General features: G+C 33.9%; 1 protein-coding gene across 3 annotated transcripts in view; it reads left to right on the top strand.

The window, feature by feature from the left end:
- RPTOR (regulatory associated protein of MTOR complex 1) overlaps positions 1-23455 on the top strand; it is a 551396-nt gene that overhangs the window by 419458 nt on the left and 108483 nt on the right. For all 3 annotated transcript variants that reach the window (XM_051995401.1, XM_051995400.1, XM_051995399.1), the window contains one exon: positions 7777-7895. In XM_051995401.1, coding sequence (XP_051851361.1) covers positions 7777-7895 — 119 coding nt within the window. The remainder of the gene's footprint in view (positions 1-7776; positions 7896-23455) is intronic.

Genomic DNA, 23455 nt, shown 5'->3' with positions numbered 1-23455 from the left:
CCATGTCATTAGAGCTAATTTATAAACCTCTACCAAATGACTTTACTCATAGAAAAGAAACAATCACGGCTCAGAAAGATATGATTTTCTCCTGTAGAAACTACAGAGATTGAGGATTACTGTAAGTTGAAGTCTCTTGTGTAGTTTGAAGATACTAATCTTCTGGAATGATGTGCTTTTGTATGTATTGCACACATTGGAGATTTGTTTAGCCAGTAACATTTCAGGTGGAAAAGAGCTTATAGGATGAACAGAAATAGAGGAATAAGACCAAAATGTAAATAAAACCCTATTTTTTTTTTTAGGGTTTCTCCCTAATGTTTATCCCTAATGATTCAAAAACAAAATGTTTATCTTTGCTTTTGAAATTAGGATCATACAACCAAGCTAGAGAGGTTAGAGTTTAATCACTCATTGCCTAAGTAAGTTACAACACTACTTATTTTTCCCCAGCCCTTCCTTACTTTTTCCTCCCTTTTCTAAGATTCAAACCTCTGATCATTTCTTCCTCACTGAATATGATTCTTTGAACATTTGTGCTGGAGAAAACTACTCTTTTATCTATGGTTCTGACAAGCTTTAGAACAGTTGGTAGGAAATGTCCCAAAATATAGTAGAGGTAAGGAAAGGAAACTTAAGAAAACAAAGTAGCTACTCTCCAAAGCTCGCCTCATTCATATTCAATCAGATAGAGCTCATATCTACCTGTAAATGACAGTGCTTATGTAAGTGTTTAAAATTCATAACCTAGAGAGAATTCCATTACCTTCACCATTTGCTTGTTTAAAGTCTTTTTTTTTTTTCATTTCAACCAAAAAATAGCAATCTCCTTAGCTTAGTTCACTGAATGTGCTAAGAAAGATTTTCAAAATCTTGGTAGCCCTAGAACATCCCATCAAACTTATCATTTCTTCTTTCCCTACATACCCTTTCCCTCAGCCATCAACAAAGCAAGTTCCTCATGGTAAGCTTCTTATTACTATTAGTAGCAACATTCTCTGTTCACTAAGCTGTGCGCCTATCAGTCTCTGTGTTTTTTTTTTTAACCTCTTCTCCCTCATTTTCAATACCCATTCCCCACATTCTACATTGATGCTTCAGTTCTAAGTGATGCTTTTAATTCCTAATGTTTCATTCAACCCCTTATCACTTCACATTGATCTAGCAACTAGTTCCTTACCTCTAATCACTACCACCCCCTCCCAAAATCCCTCCTATACAACACTACCAGATTAATCCTCCTCCCATACAACTCTGTACATCACTTCCCTGCACCAAAAACTTCAGTGGCTCACTACTACTCATAACCTAATGCTTTTAGTTTGGCATTTAAGACCTTTCACATTCTGGTTCCCTGCAATTTTATCTATCCATACTCTCTTAGATAGTCTTAATGTTACAATGAAACTAAGCCTACTCTTTGTCTGGTGAACCCATGTCATTTTTCTTTCTCTGTAAAATCCTCTTCCCCTCTTATTTATCCTTCAAGGTCCACCTCAATTCCTGCTTCTTTTGTGAAGTTGTTGTTTTTTTTTGTTTTTTTTTTTGGCTGACCAATCCACTGTGTTCTCTCCTCTGAAATGATTTATTACTTACTGTCAGTCATTTAACATTGAGCATATGTTGTCTGTTGGTTTTTGTTTGGTCAAATTATATTTCAGGCTCATGAAGAGAAGGGTCTCTATTTTATATTTCAGTGTAGGCTCAATTGACTAGCACAATGCCTTTCATTAACAAGTGCTCAGTAAATGTTTATTGGTAATGATTCCTCACCTTTCCCTAATGGATGCTAACAAATCACTTTAATTCCACTTCTGGGGATTTGTTTAATGAATGACAGTATTAAAAACAGTTAAATATACTGTTCATAAATAAAAATCCTTGTCCAGAAATAGATGGTCCAAGAAATAATGGGATAGAAGTAGGATGAAATGAAATGACTTTGTACTGAATCTAATGCCATTTTAAATGGCACATTTATTTAAACATATTTTACAATAGACTAGTTAGAATAAGCCATTGGATTTAATTTGCTACTACAAGTATTTTCCCCTAGAAGGACTTTGTAAAAGAACTCTAAAATTATAACTACATCAGATTGATTTTTGAATAGTGTTTGTAGGAGCATGATCTTTTGGAGATTCTATAAGGAATCATGTTTAAATACCCACCATTTCCCATACTTCCTGCCACCATTCATATCCTTTCCTTCTATCTTTGTAAAAGAGCAAGGAAATTCTAGCACTCCCTTATCTGTAATCTTACTCTTGAACAATAATAATTATAATAAAAAGCTTTCTTTTTAAATCTCCATAGTTACCACCTGCAGATGGAATCCTTTTCCTTAAATATTTTATGCTACCCCAAGTCAGCCTTCTTTCAGTTTTCTACTTGCTGGGTGTCTTGTCTTATTTTAACATGAATGAATATTTGAAACCATAGTGATAGCACTGTTCCTTTTTTTTTTTCCTTTTCAAACTTCCATGGGTACTTTTTTTTTTTTTTAAAGAAAAGACCCTAAGCTATGTTAATGCCAAACCATTCTATAATTCTAGAGGTCCTATAATTGTGCTTTTTAAATTACTGGCTTATTTTGCTCCAGTTATAAAAGATGTTGGTTTCTAGCCTCTAGAAGGGAATGCTTGTTCACTAAGGAGGAATATAACCAGTACTTCTATAGAAGGAACTGAAGAATATTTGAAGGGAAGGTTTTACAACCCATTAATCTGATCTCTTCATGTCGGAAAAAAGTACTGAGAAAATGAACAACATTGTTTTCCTATGCCACAAGATTAATTATGTTTTTATAGCAAAAATCCATGATTAAAGGCCATCATTAAGCATGTCATTGTGAGACTGAAGATCTTTGCTGAAAAGATTATGTGAGGCACGTTGGCTGTCTGTGATTAGAGAGAATAGAAGACATTCTATTCCCCATGTGAACAATTTAATTCTTCCATGTATTGAAAAGGGACAGTAGTTCCCAGCAGGTAGCGAATAGTAAGAGAATATAAACTGTCAGACATCATCTCTTCCTGATAAAAGAACTAGTTTGGGAATAAAGTTTGTACTACCCTATGAAGAGGAGGAAGCAAGTCATATATTCCCTAAAATCCAGGAACTAGGAAATGGTAACACAAATGCCATGAGCCAGAGCCAGATCCTACAGCTTTCTATAATATGAATTTGAGGTGGGAGAAAGAATACCTTATCACTCTGATTACCTCATGGAAGCAGAGAAAAATGTCAATTTAAGGACCATAATCTCAAAGGGAAATAGCTATTGCTAATTCTTTTGAGGAATTGAAAAACCCTTCACTTAGGATTAATGATTTACAACTAAAAAAGTCATTTAGAGGTCACCTAATACATACTCCTCATTTTATAAATTAAGAAACTGATGCCTAAATAGGAACTATGACTTGCCCTAAAAGTGATAGAATGGGTTTTGAACTGAGATTCTTGCACAACCCCACCTTCATTCTACTGTACTATATTTCTTCCCAAATAAATTTGTAGATGTCTATCAACAGTTGAATCTGAATCATCTGTTTTTCAGAAAAATAATGGACAGCCCCCTTGCACTTCCCTGAATTCTCTGGTGATAAATAGTTCCAGATCAGCTGACTGAAACACTTCTGACCAAAGCTCTCAAGCATAATCCTAAAAACCATCTGATGGATCTTGTATCACTTTAAACATGGAAATGTTTTCAGAACTTTCAGGTCACTTAGGGGTTTCAACTACTTCCAGATACCAAAGCCCTTTCTTAACATCTAGCAGCTCATATCCATCCTTGTATCCTGGTTGTTGGATTTTTGTGTGTGTGTGTGTGCAAGGCAGCATTTAAGAATTCCTACCACTTAGGAAAGACTAGAGTTAGTTATGTCTAGCTCCCAATCTGTGTTGCTGCTGCTCTGATGTGTGTGATATGAATTATGTCTGTTTTTGGAAACACCATATTTTAATTCATGATAGTTGCTATAAGTGACCCAGGGAGTGAGAATGTTGCAGCAAAAAAAAAAAAAAAAAGGATTAGATACTAGTTCCTTTTCATTTTCCTCATTTATATCTTATCATAATGAACAGCTGTGCCCATCACTGTAGTCAGGGAAAGTGATTTAAAAATCAAAATTTTCTGTTTTGTGCTAATTATTTCAATTGAATTGAATTATGAGTTTTTCCATAATAAAGAAAGTCAGCAGCAGGATGAATACAGAGAGGACTGGCGAGACTTACATGAACTGATGCTAAGTGAAATGAGCAGAACCAGGAGATCATTATATACCTCAACAATGATACTGTTTGAGGATGTATTCTGATGGAAGTGGATCTCTTCGATAAAGAGAGCTACTTCAGTTTCAATTGATCAAGGATGGACAGAAGCAGCTACACCCAAAGAAAGAACACAGGGAAATGAATGTAAACTGCTTGCATTTTTGTTTTTCTTCCCAGGTTATTTATACCTTCTGAATTCAATTCTCCCTGTGCAACAAGAAAACTGTTCAGTTCTGCACACATATATTGTATCTAGGATATACTGTAATCTATTTAACATGTAAAGGACTGCTTGCCATCTTGGGGAGGGGGTGGAGGGAGGGAGGGGAAAAATTGGAACAGAAGTGAGTGCAAGGGATAATGCTGTAAAAAATTACCCTGGCATGGGTTCTGTCAATAAAAAGTTTAAAAAAAAAAAAAAAACTCAGAATATTCTGCAAGAAAAGTCAGTGTCTTCCAGTGGTCACTAAAACTATACTGTCTTTCCCCTCATCATCATCTCAATTTTTTTAGTACACTTTTCAAACTGTTCACTTCCATTGATAGTGCTTATTTTAAATTTGCTTATTCACATATACCATCAGTTATAGAACACTTCTAAACTGGAAGGGATCATAGAGATCATCTAATTTAAACCCCTCATTTTTCTTGCTCTTATAATCCTATCTATTTCTTAGTCTTTCCCTCTCTCCCATGTTTTTAAAAGCAGAGGATTTATTATGTTAAGTCAAACTGCGATTGTTAGCATGTGAGCTGTTCCTTACAACATTTTCACTGTCATAGCAATACAGGCTTACTATATGCTGCTTCAGATACATCACTGAACTGAATCAGGACTATAAACCACATTTTCATTTTCAATCAAAAGGAAAAGAAAGAAAAGAAAGAGGGGAGTAAAACCTAAAGCAACACTTCTAATGAGTTTGAGACATCCTTTAAAAATAATTTTTATGTTCTTATAGTGAAGAAGAATCAAATAACTGAGTCTTTTGGTTTTATTTTTATTTTTGATGATTGACTACTATACTTAATACATGTATAATCCAATTCACCTACCCCATCCTTTCTGTATATTATAATAGGTAATTCTAAGAAGTAGATTCTCTCCTCCCTATATTTGTCTTTCCTTCTTAAATGAAATCACAATGTAGCAGTTTCCTGGTGGTTTTAATGTAACTTGTATCACAGAACCAGACACCTTGAGAGACCCCCTGCTAAGAGAGAAAGGTGGATTTTAGAGGATTTTCCAATGGTTTCTTAACTGTTTTGACAGATTATTTTTCTCTTTTTTCAGGAAAATTCTTTGAGCTGGATAACTTTCAGGATGATGATATTTCCACATATTTTTCCTGTTTTTCCAACTACCTTTTACTCCCAAATTGAGACTATATCAAAGGATTAGTGGAAAGTAAATGATGCAGTGATTTATTCAAATTGATTAATTTCAATATAGCTTAATATCTTCTAATTTCTAGGGAGAAATTTTTCAATATTTCTTCAATAACGTCCAAGTTTCTTGTTTAATTCTTTTGAAGCATTTTACATATTTATGTATCATAGTGCTGGAAAAAATGCATTTTGCTTAGTTAACATACTTATATAATAAGACTAGGGAGAAAATTTGAATGCAAGATATATAACCAATTAAAACAGTAATGTATGTCAGCTTCAAAATGAATGTTGGGATTTGTTGGGGGGGGGGGGAGTTTTAACCTCTCAGTGATTAAATAAACATCAACTCTGGGAATATTAGTGACACAGTTTATACTACATATAAACATCTGTCCTCATAATAGTAATTGACCAGGAGGCCCAAATGTCATTATCCAGCTTAATTGTTTACCTTAGTCTCTGTATTTGCTTTCAAAATAATGATTTTCAAACATAAAATCTACCCTAAAAGGACAACAGTTTCCCACTATTAGGGATTTGCTTCAGACTCTAATGATAATTGCAATAGAGAAAATCCAAAAATGTTTTGATCAATGAAGAATGATTGAAATAAATGCATAGTTTCCAAGGTCTACTTTGAAGAGAGAAAATATTAATTTGCCTGCTTAAATTCTGGTATTCTTACTTTTTAAACTTAATCTCAGTCCATTATTGTCCTACCTTGTACATAAAAATTATTATAGTAAGATTGAAAACAGGATGGTAATGTTGAGTTTACAAATTGTTGAATATAGGCTAAAGTTGGAGAACAACAGGTGTAGAATCCATTCAAGATAACATCTGCTAAAAAACTTATTACATTTAAATATCTACCAAACATGTCAGAAAGATTCACTAGCACTCTGCTAATTAGCTATCCATTTAATATCACACATTTTTAGTTTCGTTTTAATATACTTTTTAGTAATGAACCAGAGCTCTTCATTTCAACAGGTAAATTGCTTATCTCCCAAGTTAGGCAGTGGGCTACAGAAGAAAGGGTACATTTTGTCTACTCAACTTTGTCTCATACTGTAATCCAACTTGCAGTCTACTCCAACAAGATGAATTTATCATGTGAATAGGTCTGTAAATATTCTGTGAAAAGGCCAAATCCATTTCTGCTTCATTCTTTGTTTAAATTGCTGCTCCTTCCTAGAATTGCCCTTTCCTCTCTTAGCCTATTAAAACTCAGAGTTTCTTTTTTTCCCAACAGGTCCACCTTAAAGGCAGTAACCATGACTTCTACTCCTTTTTTCCTTTCTGATAACACTTTGTAACACTAGTTGGATTAAGTAAAGAGAATAAATGCATTTTAAATTAACAAATTGAAATGTTCAACATCTCATTCCTATGCTTCATCATGAAGTAGAAATAAATGGGCATCTTTGAAATCTCTTCCCATAGAGGTATCAGTTCTTGCTGATCCTATCAAACCAAAAGTCTTCAGGTAGAACCTCAGAAACATCTATTGTCCAAGGTACAGTCTAAGTTCACCAAGGCACAGCCTCCAAAAATTGGAGCCTAGGGAAGATTGTCTTCTTTCTTATTCTTTCCTTTCTTCTTCATGAAAACAATCTGCTCGTTGTTTTGAAAGGGTAAAGGACAAATTTGAAGCATTGAGGTATACAAAATAATGACATCTAAAGAGCATGTTTTAATCCATGGAATTACCCTTATCAGATGAGATATATATAAAATATAGTAAAATTATTATTCCTGTCATTATCAATCTCAGAAAAATTAAGCTATCTTATAAAATGAGGATATTTCTTCTTTTTTCTCTCTGCTTTTTAATCCTAAATTTTCAACCTTAAGAAATCAAATACAAGCTTAGCAAATAGATTGCATCAGCCAGTTTCACACTATGCTGTCTTGCTGCTTTGGGATTTCTTAATTCCCAAACCCTATTCAAGAACATAATACTGAAATCTTTTGTCACTGCTTGACTCTTTCCAATATTGTCATTTTGCAAGAAATTTACTTTCCCTAGAGACATCAGAAAAGGAACTACCAAGAAGTAATCTAATTCCAACATTTCTTTTTTGTTTGTTTGTTTTTAATTAGGAGTTTCCTTCAATAGTGTTTACACACAAATTTGGAGAGTCCTACTACATCTGGCTGCTGACCCATATCCAGATGTTTCAGATTTGGCTATGAAAGTGCTCAACAGCATCGCCTATAAGGTAGGCCCATTGATCCAGAATTACTTTTATTAAAGATCTTGAATTCTGTTTTTCATGTTTTTGTGAGTGTTTTATTAACAGACTTGAGGCCTATATAAAATTAAGTAGTGATCTATGGGTAAAAATCCTGACTCAGACATTGTGAATCCAAAGATTCTCTTTTCTTTTTTGTATACTTACTAAATATTATTTCTCAGTGACTCATTGTTTCTCCTCTTTCCCCCTGTCTCACTCCAATCCTTCAATACCTTCTTCCACCAAATCTAGATCCCTCCCTGATAAGAAGCATAATCATTCATTGGCCAGATCTAACAGAAGCAAGAAATGTGATTTGAATTCTTCTTGAACCAAATTAATTTTCCTTAACCAAATTATATTTTGATCCATGTTAGAAGGATAAGTAAATATTCAACAAACATTTATTAAACCAGCAATATGGGCCAGATACTGTCCTTAGTGCTGGGAATACAAAGAAAGGGAAAAATGCAATACCTGCCCCCAGAGATCTCACATTCTAATCAAAGAGATTATGTACCATGAACTTTCAAGATTGATGGATCATAAATAGGGGAGAAGCAGAAGAGAGGAAGCCAGGAAAATTTTATAATTGATCCCATAGATAATAGGGAGCCACACAGTTTCTTGAAGGGTTAGGTAACAGGGAGTAACATAGTTACTATTCCTAGTATATTTCTATTCATTAGGAAAATCACTTTGGCATTTGAATGGAATTAGAAAGCTTTTAAAATGGTCTAGTTGAGGGATGATAAGTGCTTGACCTAAGGTGGTAGCTGTATGTATAGAAAGGAGAAATTTTACACACAAAGCAAAATTTAGCAACAGATTAGCCATGTAAATGAATTACTGTGAGGAGTTGAGATGCCAGATCATTAAACCCATTAACTTGGAGAATAGTGTTATTTCTCTAAGTAATAGAGAACTTAAGTATAGGGGGGAAAAATAATGAGTTTTGTTTTAAACATCTTGAGATTGGCGTGCCTACGGTATAGACAATAAGAAATGTCTACTATTAAATTGGAGATGTAGGATTGGAGCTCAGGAAATTAGAGCTGGGAATCATCTTCATAGATATGGTAATAAGAGTCACCAAATGACCAGTCATCAAATGTAGTCATCAAAAGAGATAAAATAAAAGAAGAAAAGAGGAAAGGCCAGGGGAGAGCACTGGGGAACACCCATGGGTGATGGAGAATAATCTGGATAAAGATCCAGCAAAAAAGAGTTGGGGGAGAGAGCATTATCCTGAAAACTACCTCTTCCTAAGAGTCAATGAGGAATTAAGAGTTAGGGAAGAGTTCTGAGTGATTTTGGATGAGAGGAGAAAGAGCAAACAGCTTCAGATTTTGAGGCAAAGTATCCAGTAAAGTTCACAGCTAAGAGAATGGAAGAGAGAGTGTTGTGGGTACCTTGAAAAAGAATGAAAAAGTCTGGAATAGCTGTATTTGGAATAGTGGATGAGGTGGTTCATGAATGAAGAAGGTGTAGGATTGCTTTTTTGCAGTACCTGGAAGTAGGTATTGTATTTTGCAGTTGAGGACAGATAACATATAGTGGTTTTGTGGTTTTCTGCAGCTCCATTCCACAACATGTTAATAGAAATCAAGGAGGCAGCATAATCCATGATGAGTAATCATCATCCTGGCATGAGGAACCCAAGATCAGAGTTTTTCAATAAATGATTGGCAGCAGATAAATGGTTGGTAGCAGGATTAGGAAGAAAGAGCTTGAAGAATAGAGAATAACATAGAAATCAGCTGCTTCACCATTGGATCATTAAGAAAATATGGAGAGTATAATAAAGGTAATAGCCTAGAAAAGATCTGGAGTTTGAAGGATTAGAGGTCATAGGGAAGAAAAAGAACAGGGTTAGAGGTCATAAACCTTAGGAAGTGATGGCCTGATAAAATGTTATGATCATAAAAAGGAATTGTAGCATTCTTAAACATGAAAGTGGGATATTTTGTTGGTGATGATCAAATGAAGGGTGTGATCATCATGGGTGCAGCAGAAGTAGAATATAAAATTAGGTGAATGGATTTTAATGACTAAGCCTTTAACATTATAAATCATGGCTGTTGGCATCTGCATTATACATATGTAGTTCTTGCCTTCAAGAAGTTCATTTAACATTCTAGACAGCCAGATAGCACAACTAGAGTCAGGAAGACCTGAGTTCAAATTTCACCTCAAACACCAACTGTTTGATCCTGGGAAGTCACTTAACCTCTGTCTTCCTAAGTTTTTTCAACTGTAAAATGGAATAACCAAAAAAAAAATGTGAAGATCAACTGAGATATGGAAATATTATAAATAATTAAGACTTAAGTACACTGCCTAGCACATAGTAGATGCTATATAAATGCTTATTACCTTTCCCCAATAAAACATAGTTATGGCCTACTTTAGTAAGAAAGCAATTTCTTTAAGGTGAGTCATCCCTTTAGTAAGTTAAGAAAGATTTTTATATGGATTTTTTTTTTAATTATAGAGTTTCATTTCAGTTTCATTATGATAGCTAACAACTTCAGTATCTTATCAATATACTTATACAATCTTATCAATAATTTATCAATATAAGAATATAATACTTTCCTATTACCTTCCCATTGCTTACAAACCAAGTGGGTGATATATGAGATCATAGAAACTAGAGCTAGAAATACTTTTGAGGTCTTACCCAGCAAACTAAGGCCCAAAGAAATTGAATGAACTGCACAGGGTTGAAATTGAATGAACTACACAGGGTCACACAGATATAATTAATAACATGGGATTTGAAACCCAGTTAAATACCCTGATTCAAAATCTCATCCACTTCCCACAACTCATTTTACAAATGAATCCTTAATTGTAGAAAGGAAGAAGCAGAAGTGAAGGGGAGGGAGAAGAGAGTAGAGGGCCCCTGGGTCTAGCTCAATAACTGTGATTCTATGTTCTTACACACACTGACATTGTGACTTTGACTTACCACAGCTTACGTTTGTGTTCTATTGTCTCTGTTCTGCCCAGTCTCCTGCATGCCATTTTTTCCAACTGTTCAGAGATCAAAATCAGTTTCAGCTCCTATCAGAAAAATGGGAGGAAGAAATATTTCATATAGAGATTATCTCCAGCAGGAAGGATATACTGTTGTTGTTCAGACAAGAAGTAAGGCTGAAGGAGGAGTTCCCATGTTTTTCAGTACTATATCAGATGATATCAGCGCATATAAAACTGTGCAGTCAGCCTGAACTAGTTGTTGCAAGAAAACTATTGCATTATCTACAATTAAAGTGGCATCCTGTGTACCCATAAGCACCCCTGTGTTTTTTTTAAATGAGCATGCATAATGAAAATTGGCTTTTCATTTCTGATTAATAATGCTAATTATTTAGCTTTCTGACTATTAAGCATAAATAAACTTATGCATCACATGCAGGATTGTGAACCAAGTTTTAATATCTTATCTTAGCAATTATTCTCTTTCCATTTAAAAAGAAAAAGAATAAGAATAATGCAGATGTAAATTCTGATTTCTTCAGGCTGGGCAAACCCTTTCTGGACTTTAGTTTTTCCACCAGTAAAATGAGAGGCTTGAACCAGATAACCTTGATGACCCCTTTGGGGCATAAAATTTTAGGATCCTCTGAGAGATGGTACTGCATCCTAGAAACAGAAAATAAATGCTTTCACAGGACGTTTTTCTCTGAATCCCTTGCCATCAAAAAGATGGCATTCTTCTAAAATATCTGATAATAAGTCAACCTGGAAATTTCCATTATGGATTATATGTACTTGATATTTTCATCACAGATGGGCCCTCCCACCCAGAACACTTAAGAGAATCATCTTTCTGCTCTATCAATCTAAGTGAAAGAAAATTAAGTAACTTGAAAAGCCAAAATTATATGAAGAATAACAGCCAAATAGAGGTGATTTTTTTTTCTATTCCAGCATTAAGAAATTCTTTTTCAAAGAGAAAAATATAAAACATACTACTCTTCAGCTTTTCAAATTAAGAGTTGAAAACATAAAATCTATCAAGTAAAGCAAATAATGAAAAATACATTTCAGTTTCATATAATGGCATATTAAAGAAGAAAGACAGATGGTAGAGTGGGAAAGAGAAAGAAAGGAGAAGAAAAAGAGCCAGAGACAAGAACACACAAAAAAACACTTAGGAGAAATATAGACATAGTGCCAAGTAGACATTAATGGCTACACAACTGGTGTGAGCAAAGCTAGAGTTAAGGAGGGAAAAGACAAGAAAAAAAAAATAAATGCATAGTAGGATATGTTCTAAATGTGCTCACATCATAGTTTACTGTTTATTTACAATATGACATTCAAATCAAGTTAGCACCTATTATCATCTTACTTAGAAATTTTAATGAACCTCTAATAATCTTAATTGGATCCTTCTGCACTTGGAAACAGTTTTCCCATTGTTATTTTTACTCTTCAAATTTGTTGGAAATAATTTTTCTTGTATGTGTCAAAATTTTACACATATATACAAAAATGATTTAGGTTTTTCAATTTTACATTCCAAATTTAGAAGTGCTTGGCAAATTTACAAACTATGGGTGCAAATCACTGACATATAAAACCTTTTGTACTGCCTTATTATTGTCCGTTGAAAGATTAGAATATTACCTCACTTATTTAGTCAATATTTATTAACTATACACCAAAGTGCTAAGCACTTTGAGAGCTTTTAAAAAAGGTAAATAAATAGTTTACTTATAGGAGCTAACATTATAGTAGGAGAGAGAATACTTGCATCTAATCAAATAACTCTTAAGACAATTAACTTGGGTTCTCAGCCTTTGATTCCATTAGACTAAGGAATTCTCCATGTGGAAGCTCCCTTTACTAATCCAGATTCTGTCTACTGAAAAGAATTCACACCCTTTCTTGTGAACTTGCCTATTACTGATAGCTCCCCACCATCTTCCCAGTCTCCCAGGAATATTGCTGCACTATTGGTCTGACTCTTCCCTCGTTTTTTTTTTTTTTTTTAATAGCTTTTTATTTACAAGTTATATGCATGGGTAATTTTACAGCATTGACAATTGCCAAACCTTTTGTTCCAATTTTTCCCCTTCTTCTCCCCACCTTCTCCCCTAGATGGCAGGATGACCAATACATGTTAAATATATTAGAGTATAAATTAAATGCAAAATAAATATACATGTCCAAACCATTATTTTGCTATATAAAAAGAATTGGACTCCAAAATATTGTACAGTTAGCCTGTGAAGGAAATAAAAAATGCAGGCGGGTAAAAATATAGGGATTGGGAATTCAATGTAATGGTTCTTAGTCATCTCTCAGAGTTCTTTCGCTGAATGTAACTGGTTCAGTTCATTACTGCTCCATTAGAACTGATTTGGTTCATCCTATTGCTGAAGATGGCCAGGTCCATCAGAACTGATCATCATATAGTATTGTTGTTGAAGTATATAATGATCTCCTGGTCCTGCTCATTTCACTCAGCATCAGTTCGTGTAAGTCTCCCCAGGCCTTTCTGAAATCATCCTGTTGGTCATTTCTTACCGAACAATAATATTCCATATAATTCACATACTACAATTTATTCAGCCATTCTCCAATTGACTCTTCTTCTTTTGCCAAATTTTGTCATCTTTTCATAATATTTCATAGATGCATCCCTTCTCTTTATTCTCACAGCAATTGCTGTACTTCAGGTCTTATTGCCTAAATAGATATAGAAACCTGTCTTGATTTCCCTACCACATGTTGCTCACCACTCTATGCCATTGTGCTCACCACCACAACCCTAGTGATTTTCTCAAAGTATTGACTTTAGAATACCTCCCATATTAATACCCCCATAATCAATAAAATCCAATGTTTTCCAGTTGACTCAAAGATCAAAAGAAAGATCTTATGACAGAAGATCATTTACAACCCTTTATAAACCTACCTTTCCATCTTAATTGATCCTGATTCCCTTCTACATACTCTACAACCAAATTGAACAACTTGGGATTCCTCTGCATTGACTGCCCCCTGGACTGAGAATGCTTGCTCTCTAATTCATTTCTTAGTGTCCCTAATTTCCTTCAAGACTAAATTTGTCTAATCTTTCACAAGATACCTCTCATAGTCCTCTCCCTCCCTTCTTATTAGTACCTCTGAGACTACTCTCCATCTTTTCTCTATACATCTTGTATGTGATTTTCATGTTTTTCTCCCATTGTAGAATACAAGCCCTTTAGGACAGGGACTAGTTTTGCCCAAAATACTTGGTGAGTGACATATTTATTATGTAAGTCTTAAAGGAATTGCCTGGGGCAAAAATTAAATGATTTGTCCAGCATCACAGAGTTAGTATTTCTCTTTCAGTTAGTTAACAAGCCTCTTTTATTTGAGCTAAGCATTCTATTACATTGTACTAAATACTGGGGTTATTAAGAGATGTAAAAACAGTCTGTGCCCTCCGACAGCTCTGGAGGAGAAAACATATTCACAATTATTTTACACATAAGACATTTATAGAGAACATAATCTTAAAAGGAAAACAGTAGGGAAGGAAAGATGACTTGGAAAGGCCTGCTACAGAAGACAGACTTTGAGCTTAGTCTTGAAACCAGAGATGGAAGTGAGAGAGAACATTCCAAGACACGGGAAGATAGTCAATGAAAAGCCAAGAGATACAATGCCATGTGTGAGAAACAACAAGAAAGCCTAGGGAAGAAAGTAAGACATAATTAAGAAAAATAGGAAGGGGTAAGGTTGTAAATGGTTTTATATTTGATCCTGGAGGTAAGAGAAGCACTAAAGTTTGGTAGACCAAATCAGGGAGCTGAATCTTATTTTGTAGGTGAAATATAAAGCAAGGTCCTTACCTGAGAAGGTAGCAGAAGTAGGTGCCATGAGTGCCCTTGAAAAGAAATAAATAAGTTTGGAATTCCTCTGTGGAGAGTGGAAGAATCAGCTGATTCCAGAAACACAAATGAGTTACCTCTCCAAAGAAGGTCCAATTGAGATTGTGTAATATATATTTGTAATGGACCCAGTTGGCTTGATTTTGAGATTTTCTTCAGCTCCATTCAACAGCACAGGAATAGGAAAGGCAGTAATTGAAAGGTGAGGTTTGGCAGTCTAATTGGTAATAAGACAAAGGAGAAAGAATTCAAGCACAGAGGATTATATAGAGTATAACTGATTTACCAAGTGCTAGAATAGGAGAAGAAGGAGAGTGTAATCAGTACGAGAAAGATTGCTTAGGAAAAAACTAGAGAAGTAGAAGGAGGGGTTTAAAGTAATAGTTAAAACAAAGAACAGAGTTAAGGGTTCTAAGTTAGAAAGAAAAGTCTCAAAGCATGATTTTAGCTCAAGTCTCACATAGATCAAGAACAACCATATGGTTTACATATCTGTCATATTGGCTCATAAAACAAAATAAAACATAAGCTCATTACAAAGGGTACAAATCATTTGTTATACAACTTTTGAAATGAGAAGAGTTACTTCTATTTATGGACACTAGAAAATTGTTCATGGAATTAGATGGCATTAGAATTAGGCTTGCAGAGATAGATACAATTTCAGCAGATAAAGATAGGGGAATGGTATGCCAGGGATTAAGAACAATGTTAGTGAAGGCATAATGAGGGAAAAGTGTAGAATATAATTATACTACATATATAATATAACAATGATAGCAAGCTTATATAACACTTTAAAGTTTACAAAACTTAATATATAATTAATATATAATATGTAAAATCACATTTGATACTCACAACAACTCTCCAAAACAGATGCTAGTATTATTCCCATTTTAAAAATAAGACTAAAACAGGTTAATTGATGTTTCCAAAGTCACACAGCTAATAAAGTATCCAAGTTAAGAATCAAACTTCTTCTTGACCTTCTTGACCTCAAGTCCAACACTATGTCTTAGCTGTCTAGGCAATGTTGTTGGTATATCTATGGCACGTGTTTTGATTTGGCTTAATAATAAAAAATATGAAGTGGTCCGATATAAGAAAAAGCTCCCAGAATAGGCTGAAACCTGAACATTTGGAGGCTCTTTTTATACCAGTGCTAAAAATCTTGAACTTCTATTCACTAAGAATTAGGCAGGTTTTCAAGGTTTTTAGGCAAGAGAGTAAGACTATGTGCTGATAATAATCTGAAAAATGACTTTGGCAGCAGTGTGAAAGATGTATTGTAAAAAATAGATCCACTACCTAAAAATAAAAACTCTTATCATAAATAAATTAGAGAAGATAAGTAAATACCTTTCAAAGCTCTGGCTATATAGAAAGTTCTTAACTAATCAGAAGATAAAGTGGACAGTTTTGATTACATAAAATTGAAAAGCTTTTATACACAAAACCAATGCAGTTAGAATTAGAAAGAAAACAGTTAACTGGAAATAAAGTCTTTGCATCAGATTTTTCTGCTAAAGGTCTCATATGTAAAATATGTTTATCTACACAATCAAGAACAGTAGCTGCTTTAAGAACTTTGGTCCATGCATTCCCGACAGTGATTCCAGAGAACTAATGAAAAATGATACCCATCTTTGAACAAAGGTGGACAGATTATTCAGATGGAGACACACATTCTTAGACACAGCTAATGTGTGAATTTATTTTGCTTGACTATGCATATCTGTTGCAAGGGTTTTGTTGTTCTTTCTTTTTGTGTATCCTGGTAGGGGAGAGGGAGAAAGAGATATAAGAGAGAGAAAATAAAAATTTTTAAATTAATTTTTTAAAGATTTTTTTTTTTTTTTTTTTTTGCTGAGGCAATTGGGATTAAGTGACTTGCCCAGGGTCAAACAGCTAGGAATTGTTAAGTGTATGATACCAGATTTGAACTCAGGTCCTCCTGACTTTAAGGCTGGTGCTCTATCTACTGCACCATTTTAAATGCCACTATTTTAAATGCCACTAATCATTAATAATAATAGGAATACAAATTAAAATAACTCTGATCTTCCATCTCAGAACCATCAAATTGTCAAAAAGGCCAGAAAAAGAAAATCACAATTGTTGGAGGGATTGATAAAAGCCATGAATTGATCCAATGAGTCTTGAAAGCAATTTCGAACTATATCCTGAAATGTCACTAAACTTTGATCCCTCAATACCACTACTAAGCTTATTCACCCAGAATTCAAAGACAGAGAGAGACCCATATTACCAAAAAACAAAACCTTATAGGTGTCCTTTTTTGTGAAAGCAAATAACTCATAAAGGGAGTACCTATTAATTGAAGACTAGCCAAATGATTCTTATACATAAAAATTTGGGGATGTTATTACACTATTAAAAATTATTTAAAGGGACAGATTCAGAGGGAAGGAAGAAAGAAAGGAAGGAAGGTAGGAAGATCAAAACATTTAAAATATACAAAAGAGAACATACTGAAACAGAGCAATTTGTCATTATTACATCAAATTTAATATACTTTTTTAAAAAGCACACTATCTTATAGAAGTTCGTAGTTTATATATAAATACATTTTTGCATATTGAAATGTTTATGTTTGCAAATGTTTGTCACTTTCATAATTTAAAAAAAATAAATTTTTTTAATAGAAGGGTTTAGAAAGGCTAGAAGCCATATTTTGGTAGTACAGTTCCATGGTTATGATGGGTCTGAATGAAAACGGTGGCAGCTGAGAGGAAAGGAGAGGATAGATGTGAAAAGCATGATGATTGTAATATCAATAGCATTCGACAGCTGATTAAATGTATGTAATAAGAAAGAGGAAAGACACTGAAGTTTGAAGAATGGGTGACTGACTTGCAAGGATGAAATTATTAACAAAAAATGAGAATTCAGAAAGAGGAGCAAATTTGGTGACAAAAATTATAATTTGAAACCAAACCAGCTTTGTAGTTTTGAACTTTTTTTATTAATTAAACCCAGATTGTTGTTGTTGGTTCAGCCAAATTATATTTTAAAAATCTTTTTGTAAAATCCAACTAATATTCATTTCAAATTATTTTAGCCCCACCTAGACCAACCTATTTTTTAAAAATAAGTGCATGGATCTTAGAGCTTATTGACCTCAAGATATGCTCCTCGTGGGTATCATTTCTCCTTATATCATAATACAAGGATAGTTTTTCTACAAAGTTTACTTTTTTTCAGCTTGCACATTGCTATGCCAAAAAAGGAAAATTTTGTAGCTAATTTAGAAGGTTTGTTATAATTCTATTTCACAATTAAGCATATTCAATTTATCCCTTTGTGCAAAAGCAGCAATCTCTGGTCTCAATGAGTTTATACTCTCTTACAGGAGAATAACACATATATAAATATATAAAAGTAAGTATGATACTTCTGTATTATGCTTGCATAATGTGATTAGATCATAGGAAAAATCCAGACAAGTATGATAAAAAATATTTGAGAAGGCCAAGATTAGTTTTAGCTGGAAAGGACCAAAGAATTTTCAGAGAAAAGGTGACACCTGACTTGAGCCTTAAAGGAAGCTGGAGGATTTCAGCAGGCTAAGCTCCAGGGGCATGTTGTTCAGCTAGTACAAAAACATGGAGGTAAGAGAAGAAGACAGGACGTGATCAGGGAGTTTAGCTGGAATATAGAATGTTTAAAAGGAGGTTAAAAGGAGAATGTGAAGTTAATCTAAAAGGGTAAATTTGTACCAGATTATGCAATACCTGAAATACTAAACTATCCTTTGTATTTTATTTTTTAGGCAATAGGAAGCTACTAAGATTTTTAAATCAAACTTTCCTTCATCTCTAAGAGAGTTAGAACATTCAAGTCCTCCAAGTTCTAAAATTATATGATTTTGGTGATTCAATTACTGAATCAGTTACTGAGGTGATTTTTTTTTTAATGACCTCTGGTTTCACTTTTAACTCCATATCTATGGTTTGATGAACTCTGAATTATTTTAATTCAACAAACAGTTGAATTAGTACAAAATATTTCAGTATTAGAAAAATTGCTTTGGATATGAGGAAGTATGGGTATGAAGTACCATATATTGTCAGGCTTAGGTGCTGAATCAATCACTTTTTTCCCTCTTTTTCATTCTTTGTTACAGCAATGGCCCTCTGAGGAAGGGATTATGGAGGGATGCATTTGAAGGTGAAGGTGATGCCAAAACAAAAGATATTAATAAAAATTTTTAAAAGACTGATTTGGCAGTGAGGGAAAGATTCTAAAAGGTAGAGACAGGAAAACCAGCCAGAAGATGATTACAGTATCTAAAAGAATGGCCATGGAAGTCCAATACAAGAGAGAGATACTAGAATTGAAAGCTCTATCTCTTGTGTTCCTAATTCCCCTGCCTATTATTAGGAGAATATACGCCTAAGCCATTACTCCTTTTTTATTGCTATTATATTCCTTTTCCAATGCTATTTTCAGTCCTTATTGCACAGTTTATCATTCAACAATCTTGCCATCTTTGAGATTCACCTACATAATGGGATTGTGAGATAGAAACATCTTAATCCTAAAGCATATCTGGGTCTAGGACCTAATAGATGTAGGGATGCTCTTCTCGTGTCAATTTTTACACATTCATGCCTTCTCAATATGTGTGATTGTTGTCTTATTGTTTAGAAATTCTTCTATTGACTATTTTTTAAGTCTTCTTATATTTCATAAATGCCAGTGTAACACTTGAGTCTCTGTCTGTTGTTCTCTCTTCCTGCGTGATAGGCCCCACCGTCTCTTTCAGGCAGCCATATTTATAATGATCTTTTATACCACTTATCCTGAAAATCTCACTTTTTGCAAAATTCTACTTATACCCATCATACATCCTTTTCTTAATCTTTAGGTCACCTCAAATTTTGATCCTTTTGCAACTTGAAAGCTCATGCTAATTTGGCAGCTTTTAGCTAGCAGCAAAGCTACTAGCATCACCAAGTGAATATTAGTTTTAGAAAATTAGACCTTGCTGTCAAACAACAATTTGGGATGATTGAAAGTGCTGTGTAATTCCCCAAATTTAACCCATTCCCCTCTCTTCCTCTTCAGTTCTGGGTTTATCTCATTGTTCATCTGCAGTACCTATCCATGGTGTCATAATCTGGGCAACATGTGTCCTCCTTCAACTCAGTTTTCTCTGTGTGAATTGCTCAGCTCATCTTGTTTTGGGTGGCCTTGGATTTTTTTGAAGAAGTGCTGCAGTAAGCAAAGAGCTGGATGCAGTCAGAATGATATCTCTAAACAAAATTATCTTTTGATGGTATCACCATTTTTACACTTACTCTGAGTCTAAACTTTAGAACCAACTTTGATCTTTCTCTCTTTCAGCCCTATGTCCTGCCAAAGACTTTAAATACCTCTCCAGTTTACCCCTCCCTTCTTTCCATCCTCTTTGCTATTACTGTATTTCAAATACTTATTACCTTTCAATTGGACTAATAGTAACCTCCCAATGAATTTTCTCTAGGCACAATCCTTTTTTTATCAGTTTGCTTCTCACACTTCTTCCAAAAATAATATTTCTAAAACACATCTGACTGGGTTACTCCTTAGCTCAAAACCCTTCCACATCTCTCTTATTAGTTAAAGAAAATATGCATTCTTTCACCAGGCATTCAAAGTATCCTTACATCCAAAACCTCTCTCACACCATCATTTTTCAAATGTAAACATTTTCCTCCATTTCTGTTTTCTGTTATCATGAGATGATAAATGTAATCACTTTAAAATTCTTATATCATTATGTAAATGTTAGCTATTATATAGTGTTATGGTTATGATTCATTAATATGGGGAATTTCTGGTGATGCACACCTTTGCCATTGTGCATCATCTATATCTCAGCAACTTATAAGAGTGAGAGATTAATGACTTTGCATAGGGTTAATCAGTTGATATGTATCAGAAATGGAACTTGAATCTAAGTCTTCTGGCTTTACAACTCCCTTTCTCTCCCCTGTGTAAATGCTGCCTGTCTGAGGCATTACAATTACTCTTACTAGTATATGCAAGCTAAGATAAATCCTTTATTTTCCCTTCAGGAATCAATATAGTGAATACATATCCTAAATTTAAAAAAACTAACTAGAAAGTCTAATAGAACAAACTCAAATAAAACTGGCAACCACTAAACTGTACAAAAGATCCCTGCAAGCTTCATATTCACTTGGAAAACCAATCATTATTTATGTTTTTTTGGTTGAAAGTTTGTTTTAGGCTGCACTCATGAGCACTATGGGCTTCATGTTTGATTCCTCTGTGCTGGAACACCTGCTGTCTTTAAGGCAACATAGCTAAAAGCTTATTTTAGTAGCTTAAAAATGGACTGTTTCCGTTTGTCCAACAGGAAATCTAGTGCTCACTCAGACCCATTCAGTGGTATTGATTTGTTATTTCTCTTTGCTGCTGGACTTAGACATATAGCCTTTATATTTTTTTCTATGTGATAACATATTATCCTAGTGATAGCCATTCCACATTGAATTGACTACTATGAAGAATTGGGAAACATAGAAAGTAGAATTAGTATTACTTCTTAAACAGGAATGTACACCATTTCACTTGCAATTGTCTTCATTAACATAAGAGAGCTGAATTGTGGTATATTCTCAAGAAGTCAGTAATAAACAGTATAATTTATTTGGCTTCAAAAAGCATTTTTGCATTTATATTTGAATATTTGGATGTATTGACCCAAAGACTCACTTCATACAACACACTATTCCTCACACCTAATCACTGTAATTGGTCAAAATCCCGACTCTAGTTTTTTATAATAATATGGAAGTGACCCTGAGTCTTGAATGCTTTATCAAGAGAACACAAACAGGAAAGCTTTCAAGTATACATTAGATTGTATTTACTGTCCCAAGGTTAACGTAGCTAAATATGATGCAGCTTAGCATCACTAAGTGATGGATTTTTTTGGTCAAGGAAACCCATGAAGTGGACAAATGTACAGAATAGTCCCGGACCTGAGCATCCTCTTCACATTTACATTATTAATAGCAGAGTGATTGAAAATTGACAGAGGATATTAAGAATGACAGGAATCTTAAAAAAGCATCATTTTAACCATATTCTTGATATATAGTTGCTTACAACCAGTGAGAGGAAAAACTGTCCAGTTTCTGAAGGAACTGAAGCATACCACTATTGACATTCTTATTATAAATGAAACCAGAAGACATAAAAAAGTTACAATTAAATGGACAGAGAACTGCTAAAGGAGTTAGTAGTTTCATTTTGTACCAAAGGCTTGTGCCTTTTTATTTTGTATTAATAAAGATTATTTCTTGATACATTTGTTCTTCCCACTTTACATTTCTCATATAGACTATAAGTAGCTAGATAGTGTGGAGTACTACACTTGAAGTCAAGAAGAACTGAGTTTCAACAGGACACTTATTAGCTGTGTGACCCTGGGCAAATCCCTTATCCACTCTCTTGGTTTCATTTTCCCCGTCTCTAAAATAGGGATAATGATAAAACATTTAACCTACCTAATTGTAAGAACCAAATAAGATAATATATAACATGCCTTACAAACAAACCTTAAGGTGCTATATAAATGCTAACTGGTATCAACATTCCATGAAGACAATTGCAGCTAATGCACCAACATCTATTGTAGAGGATAAAGAAGTAGGGAAGTTACATGAGCACCTTGATATAACTCATCAAACTAAGTCAGAATTACTTTTAATACTCTGTGACTTCAATAAGAAGCTAGGACCAAGGGAATATAGCAACAGCAGCAACAATCTGGAATATGTGCTTCGACATCCAAGAATGAAAGAGGCTGAAGATTTCTTAAGCAAAGGTGAAAAAATCTTGATTCCATACCTTCTGTTTTAAATTTAAATGTTTTTTATAAATTTTTAAATGACCAGCAGACTTAAACATTCCAGAGTACAATAGCAAAAAAAAAAAAAAAAAAAAAAAAAAAATTGTACAGCAAACTATAAAGTTGTTCATTTGGTTTTTATTGTTATTTTAAATTTAACAGATTTTTTAAAAATAACTTTTTTGTTTTTTTTTTTCTTTTCTTTTTGTTTTTTTTTTTTCATTTCTGTCACAATCCCCACTATCTCCCCCCAAGCAACTTTCTCTTGCAACACATAAATGTAGTCAAGCCATACAATTCACTACATTGTATATACTTCAGAATCTGTTTAATTCTGTTCCTCTACTCCATCATCATTTTTCCAACTTGTGACTAACAACATTACTCTTCTCTAGTCATGATTGATTGCTCTGATATGTTTTCAAAGTTGTTTTTTCTTATGGTACTATATAAATTGTTTTCCTGCTTCAACTCATTTCATAGTGCATCAGTTTACCTCTTTGTGGTTTCTCTGATTTGATTATATTGTTACGTACTATTATAGAATAACTTTCCATTACATTCACATAGCATAAATTGTTCAACCAATTCCCAATTATGGGCATCTTTTGTTTTCACTTTTTTGCTACTGGAAAAAAAATGCTTCTTTAAATATTTTTGAGTCTGTAAGTTTCACCCTTCTGATTGATGGCCTTCTCTGGGATTTATAGGGGTTATTGGGTCAACAGACCTAATTTATTGCTTTTTTTAAATTT

This window comes from Antechinus flavipes, chromosome 4 (assembly GCF_016432865.1).
Source record: "Antechinus flavipes isolate AdamAnt ecotype Samford, QLD, Australia chromosome 4, AdamAnt_v2, whole genome shotgun sequence".
Lineage (NCBI taxonomy): Eukaryota > Metazoa > Chordata > Mammalia > Dasyuromorphia > Dasyuridae > Antechinus > Antechinus flavipes.
The sequence above is the reverse complement of the archived record's forward strand: the minus strand, read 5'-3'. Positions and strand labels throughout refer to the sequence as shown.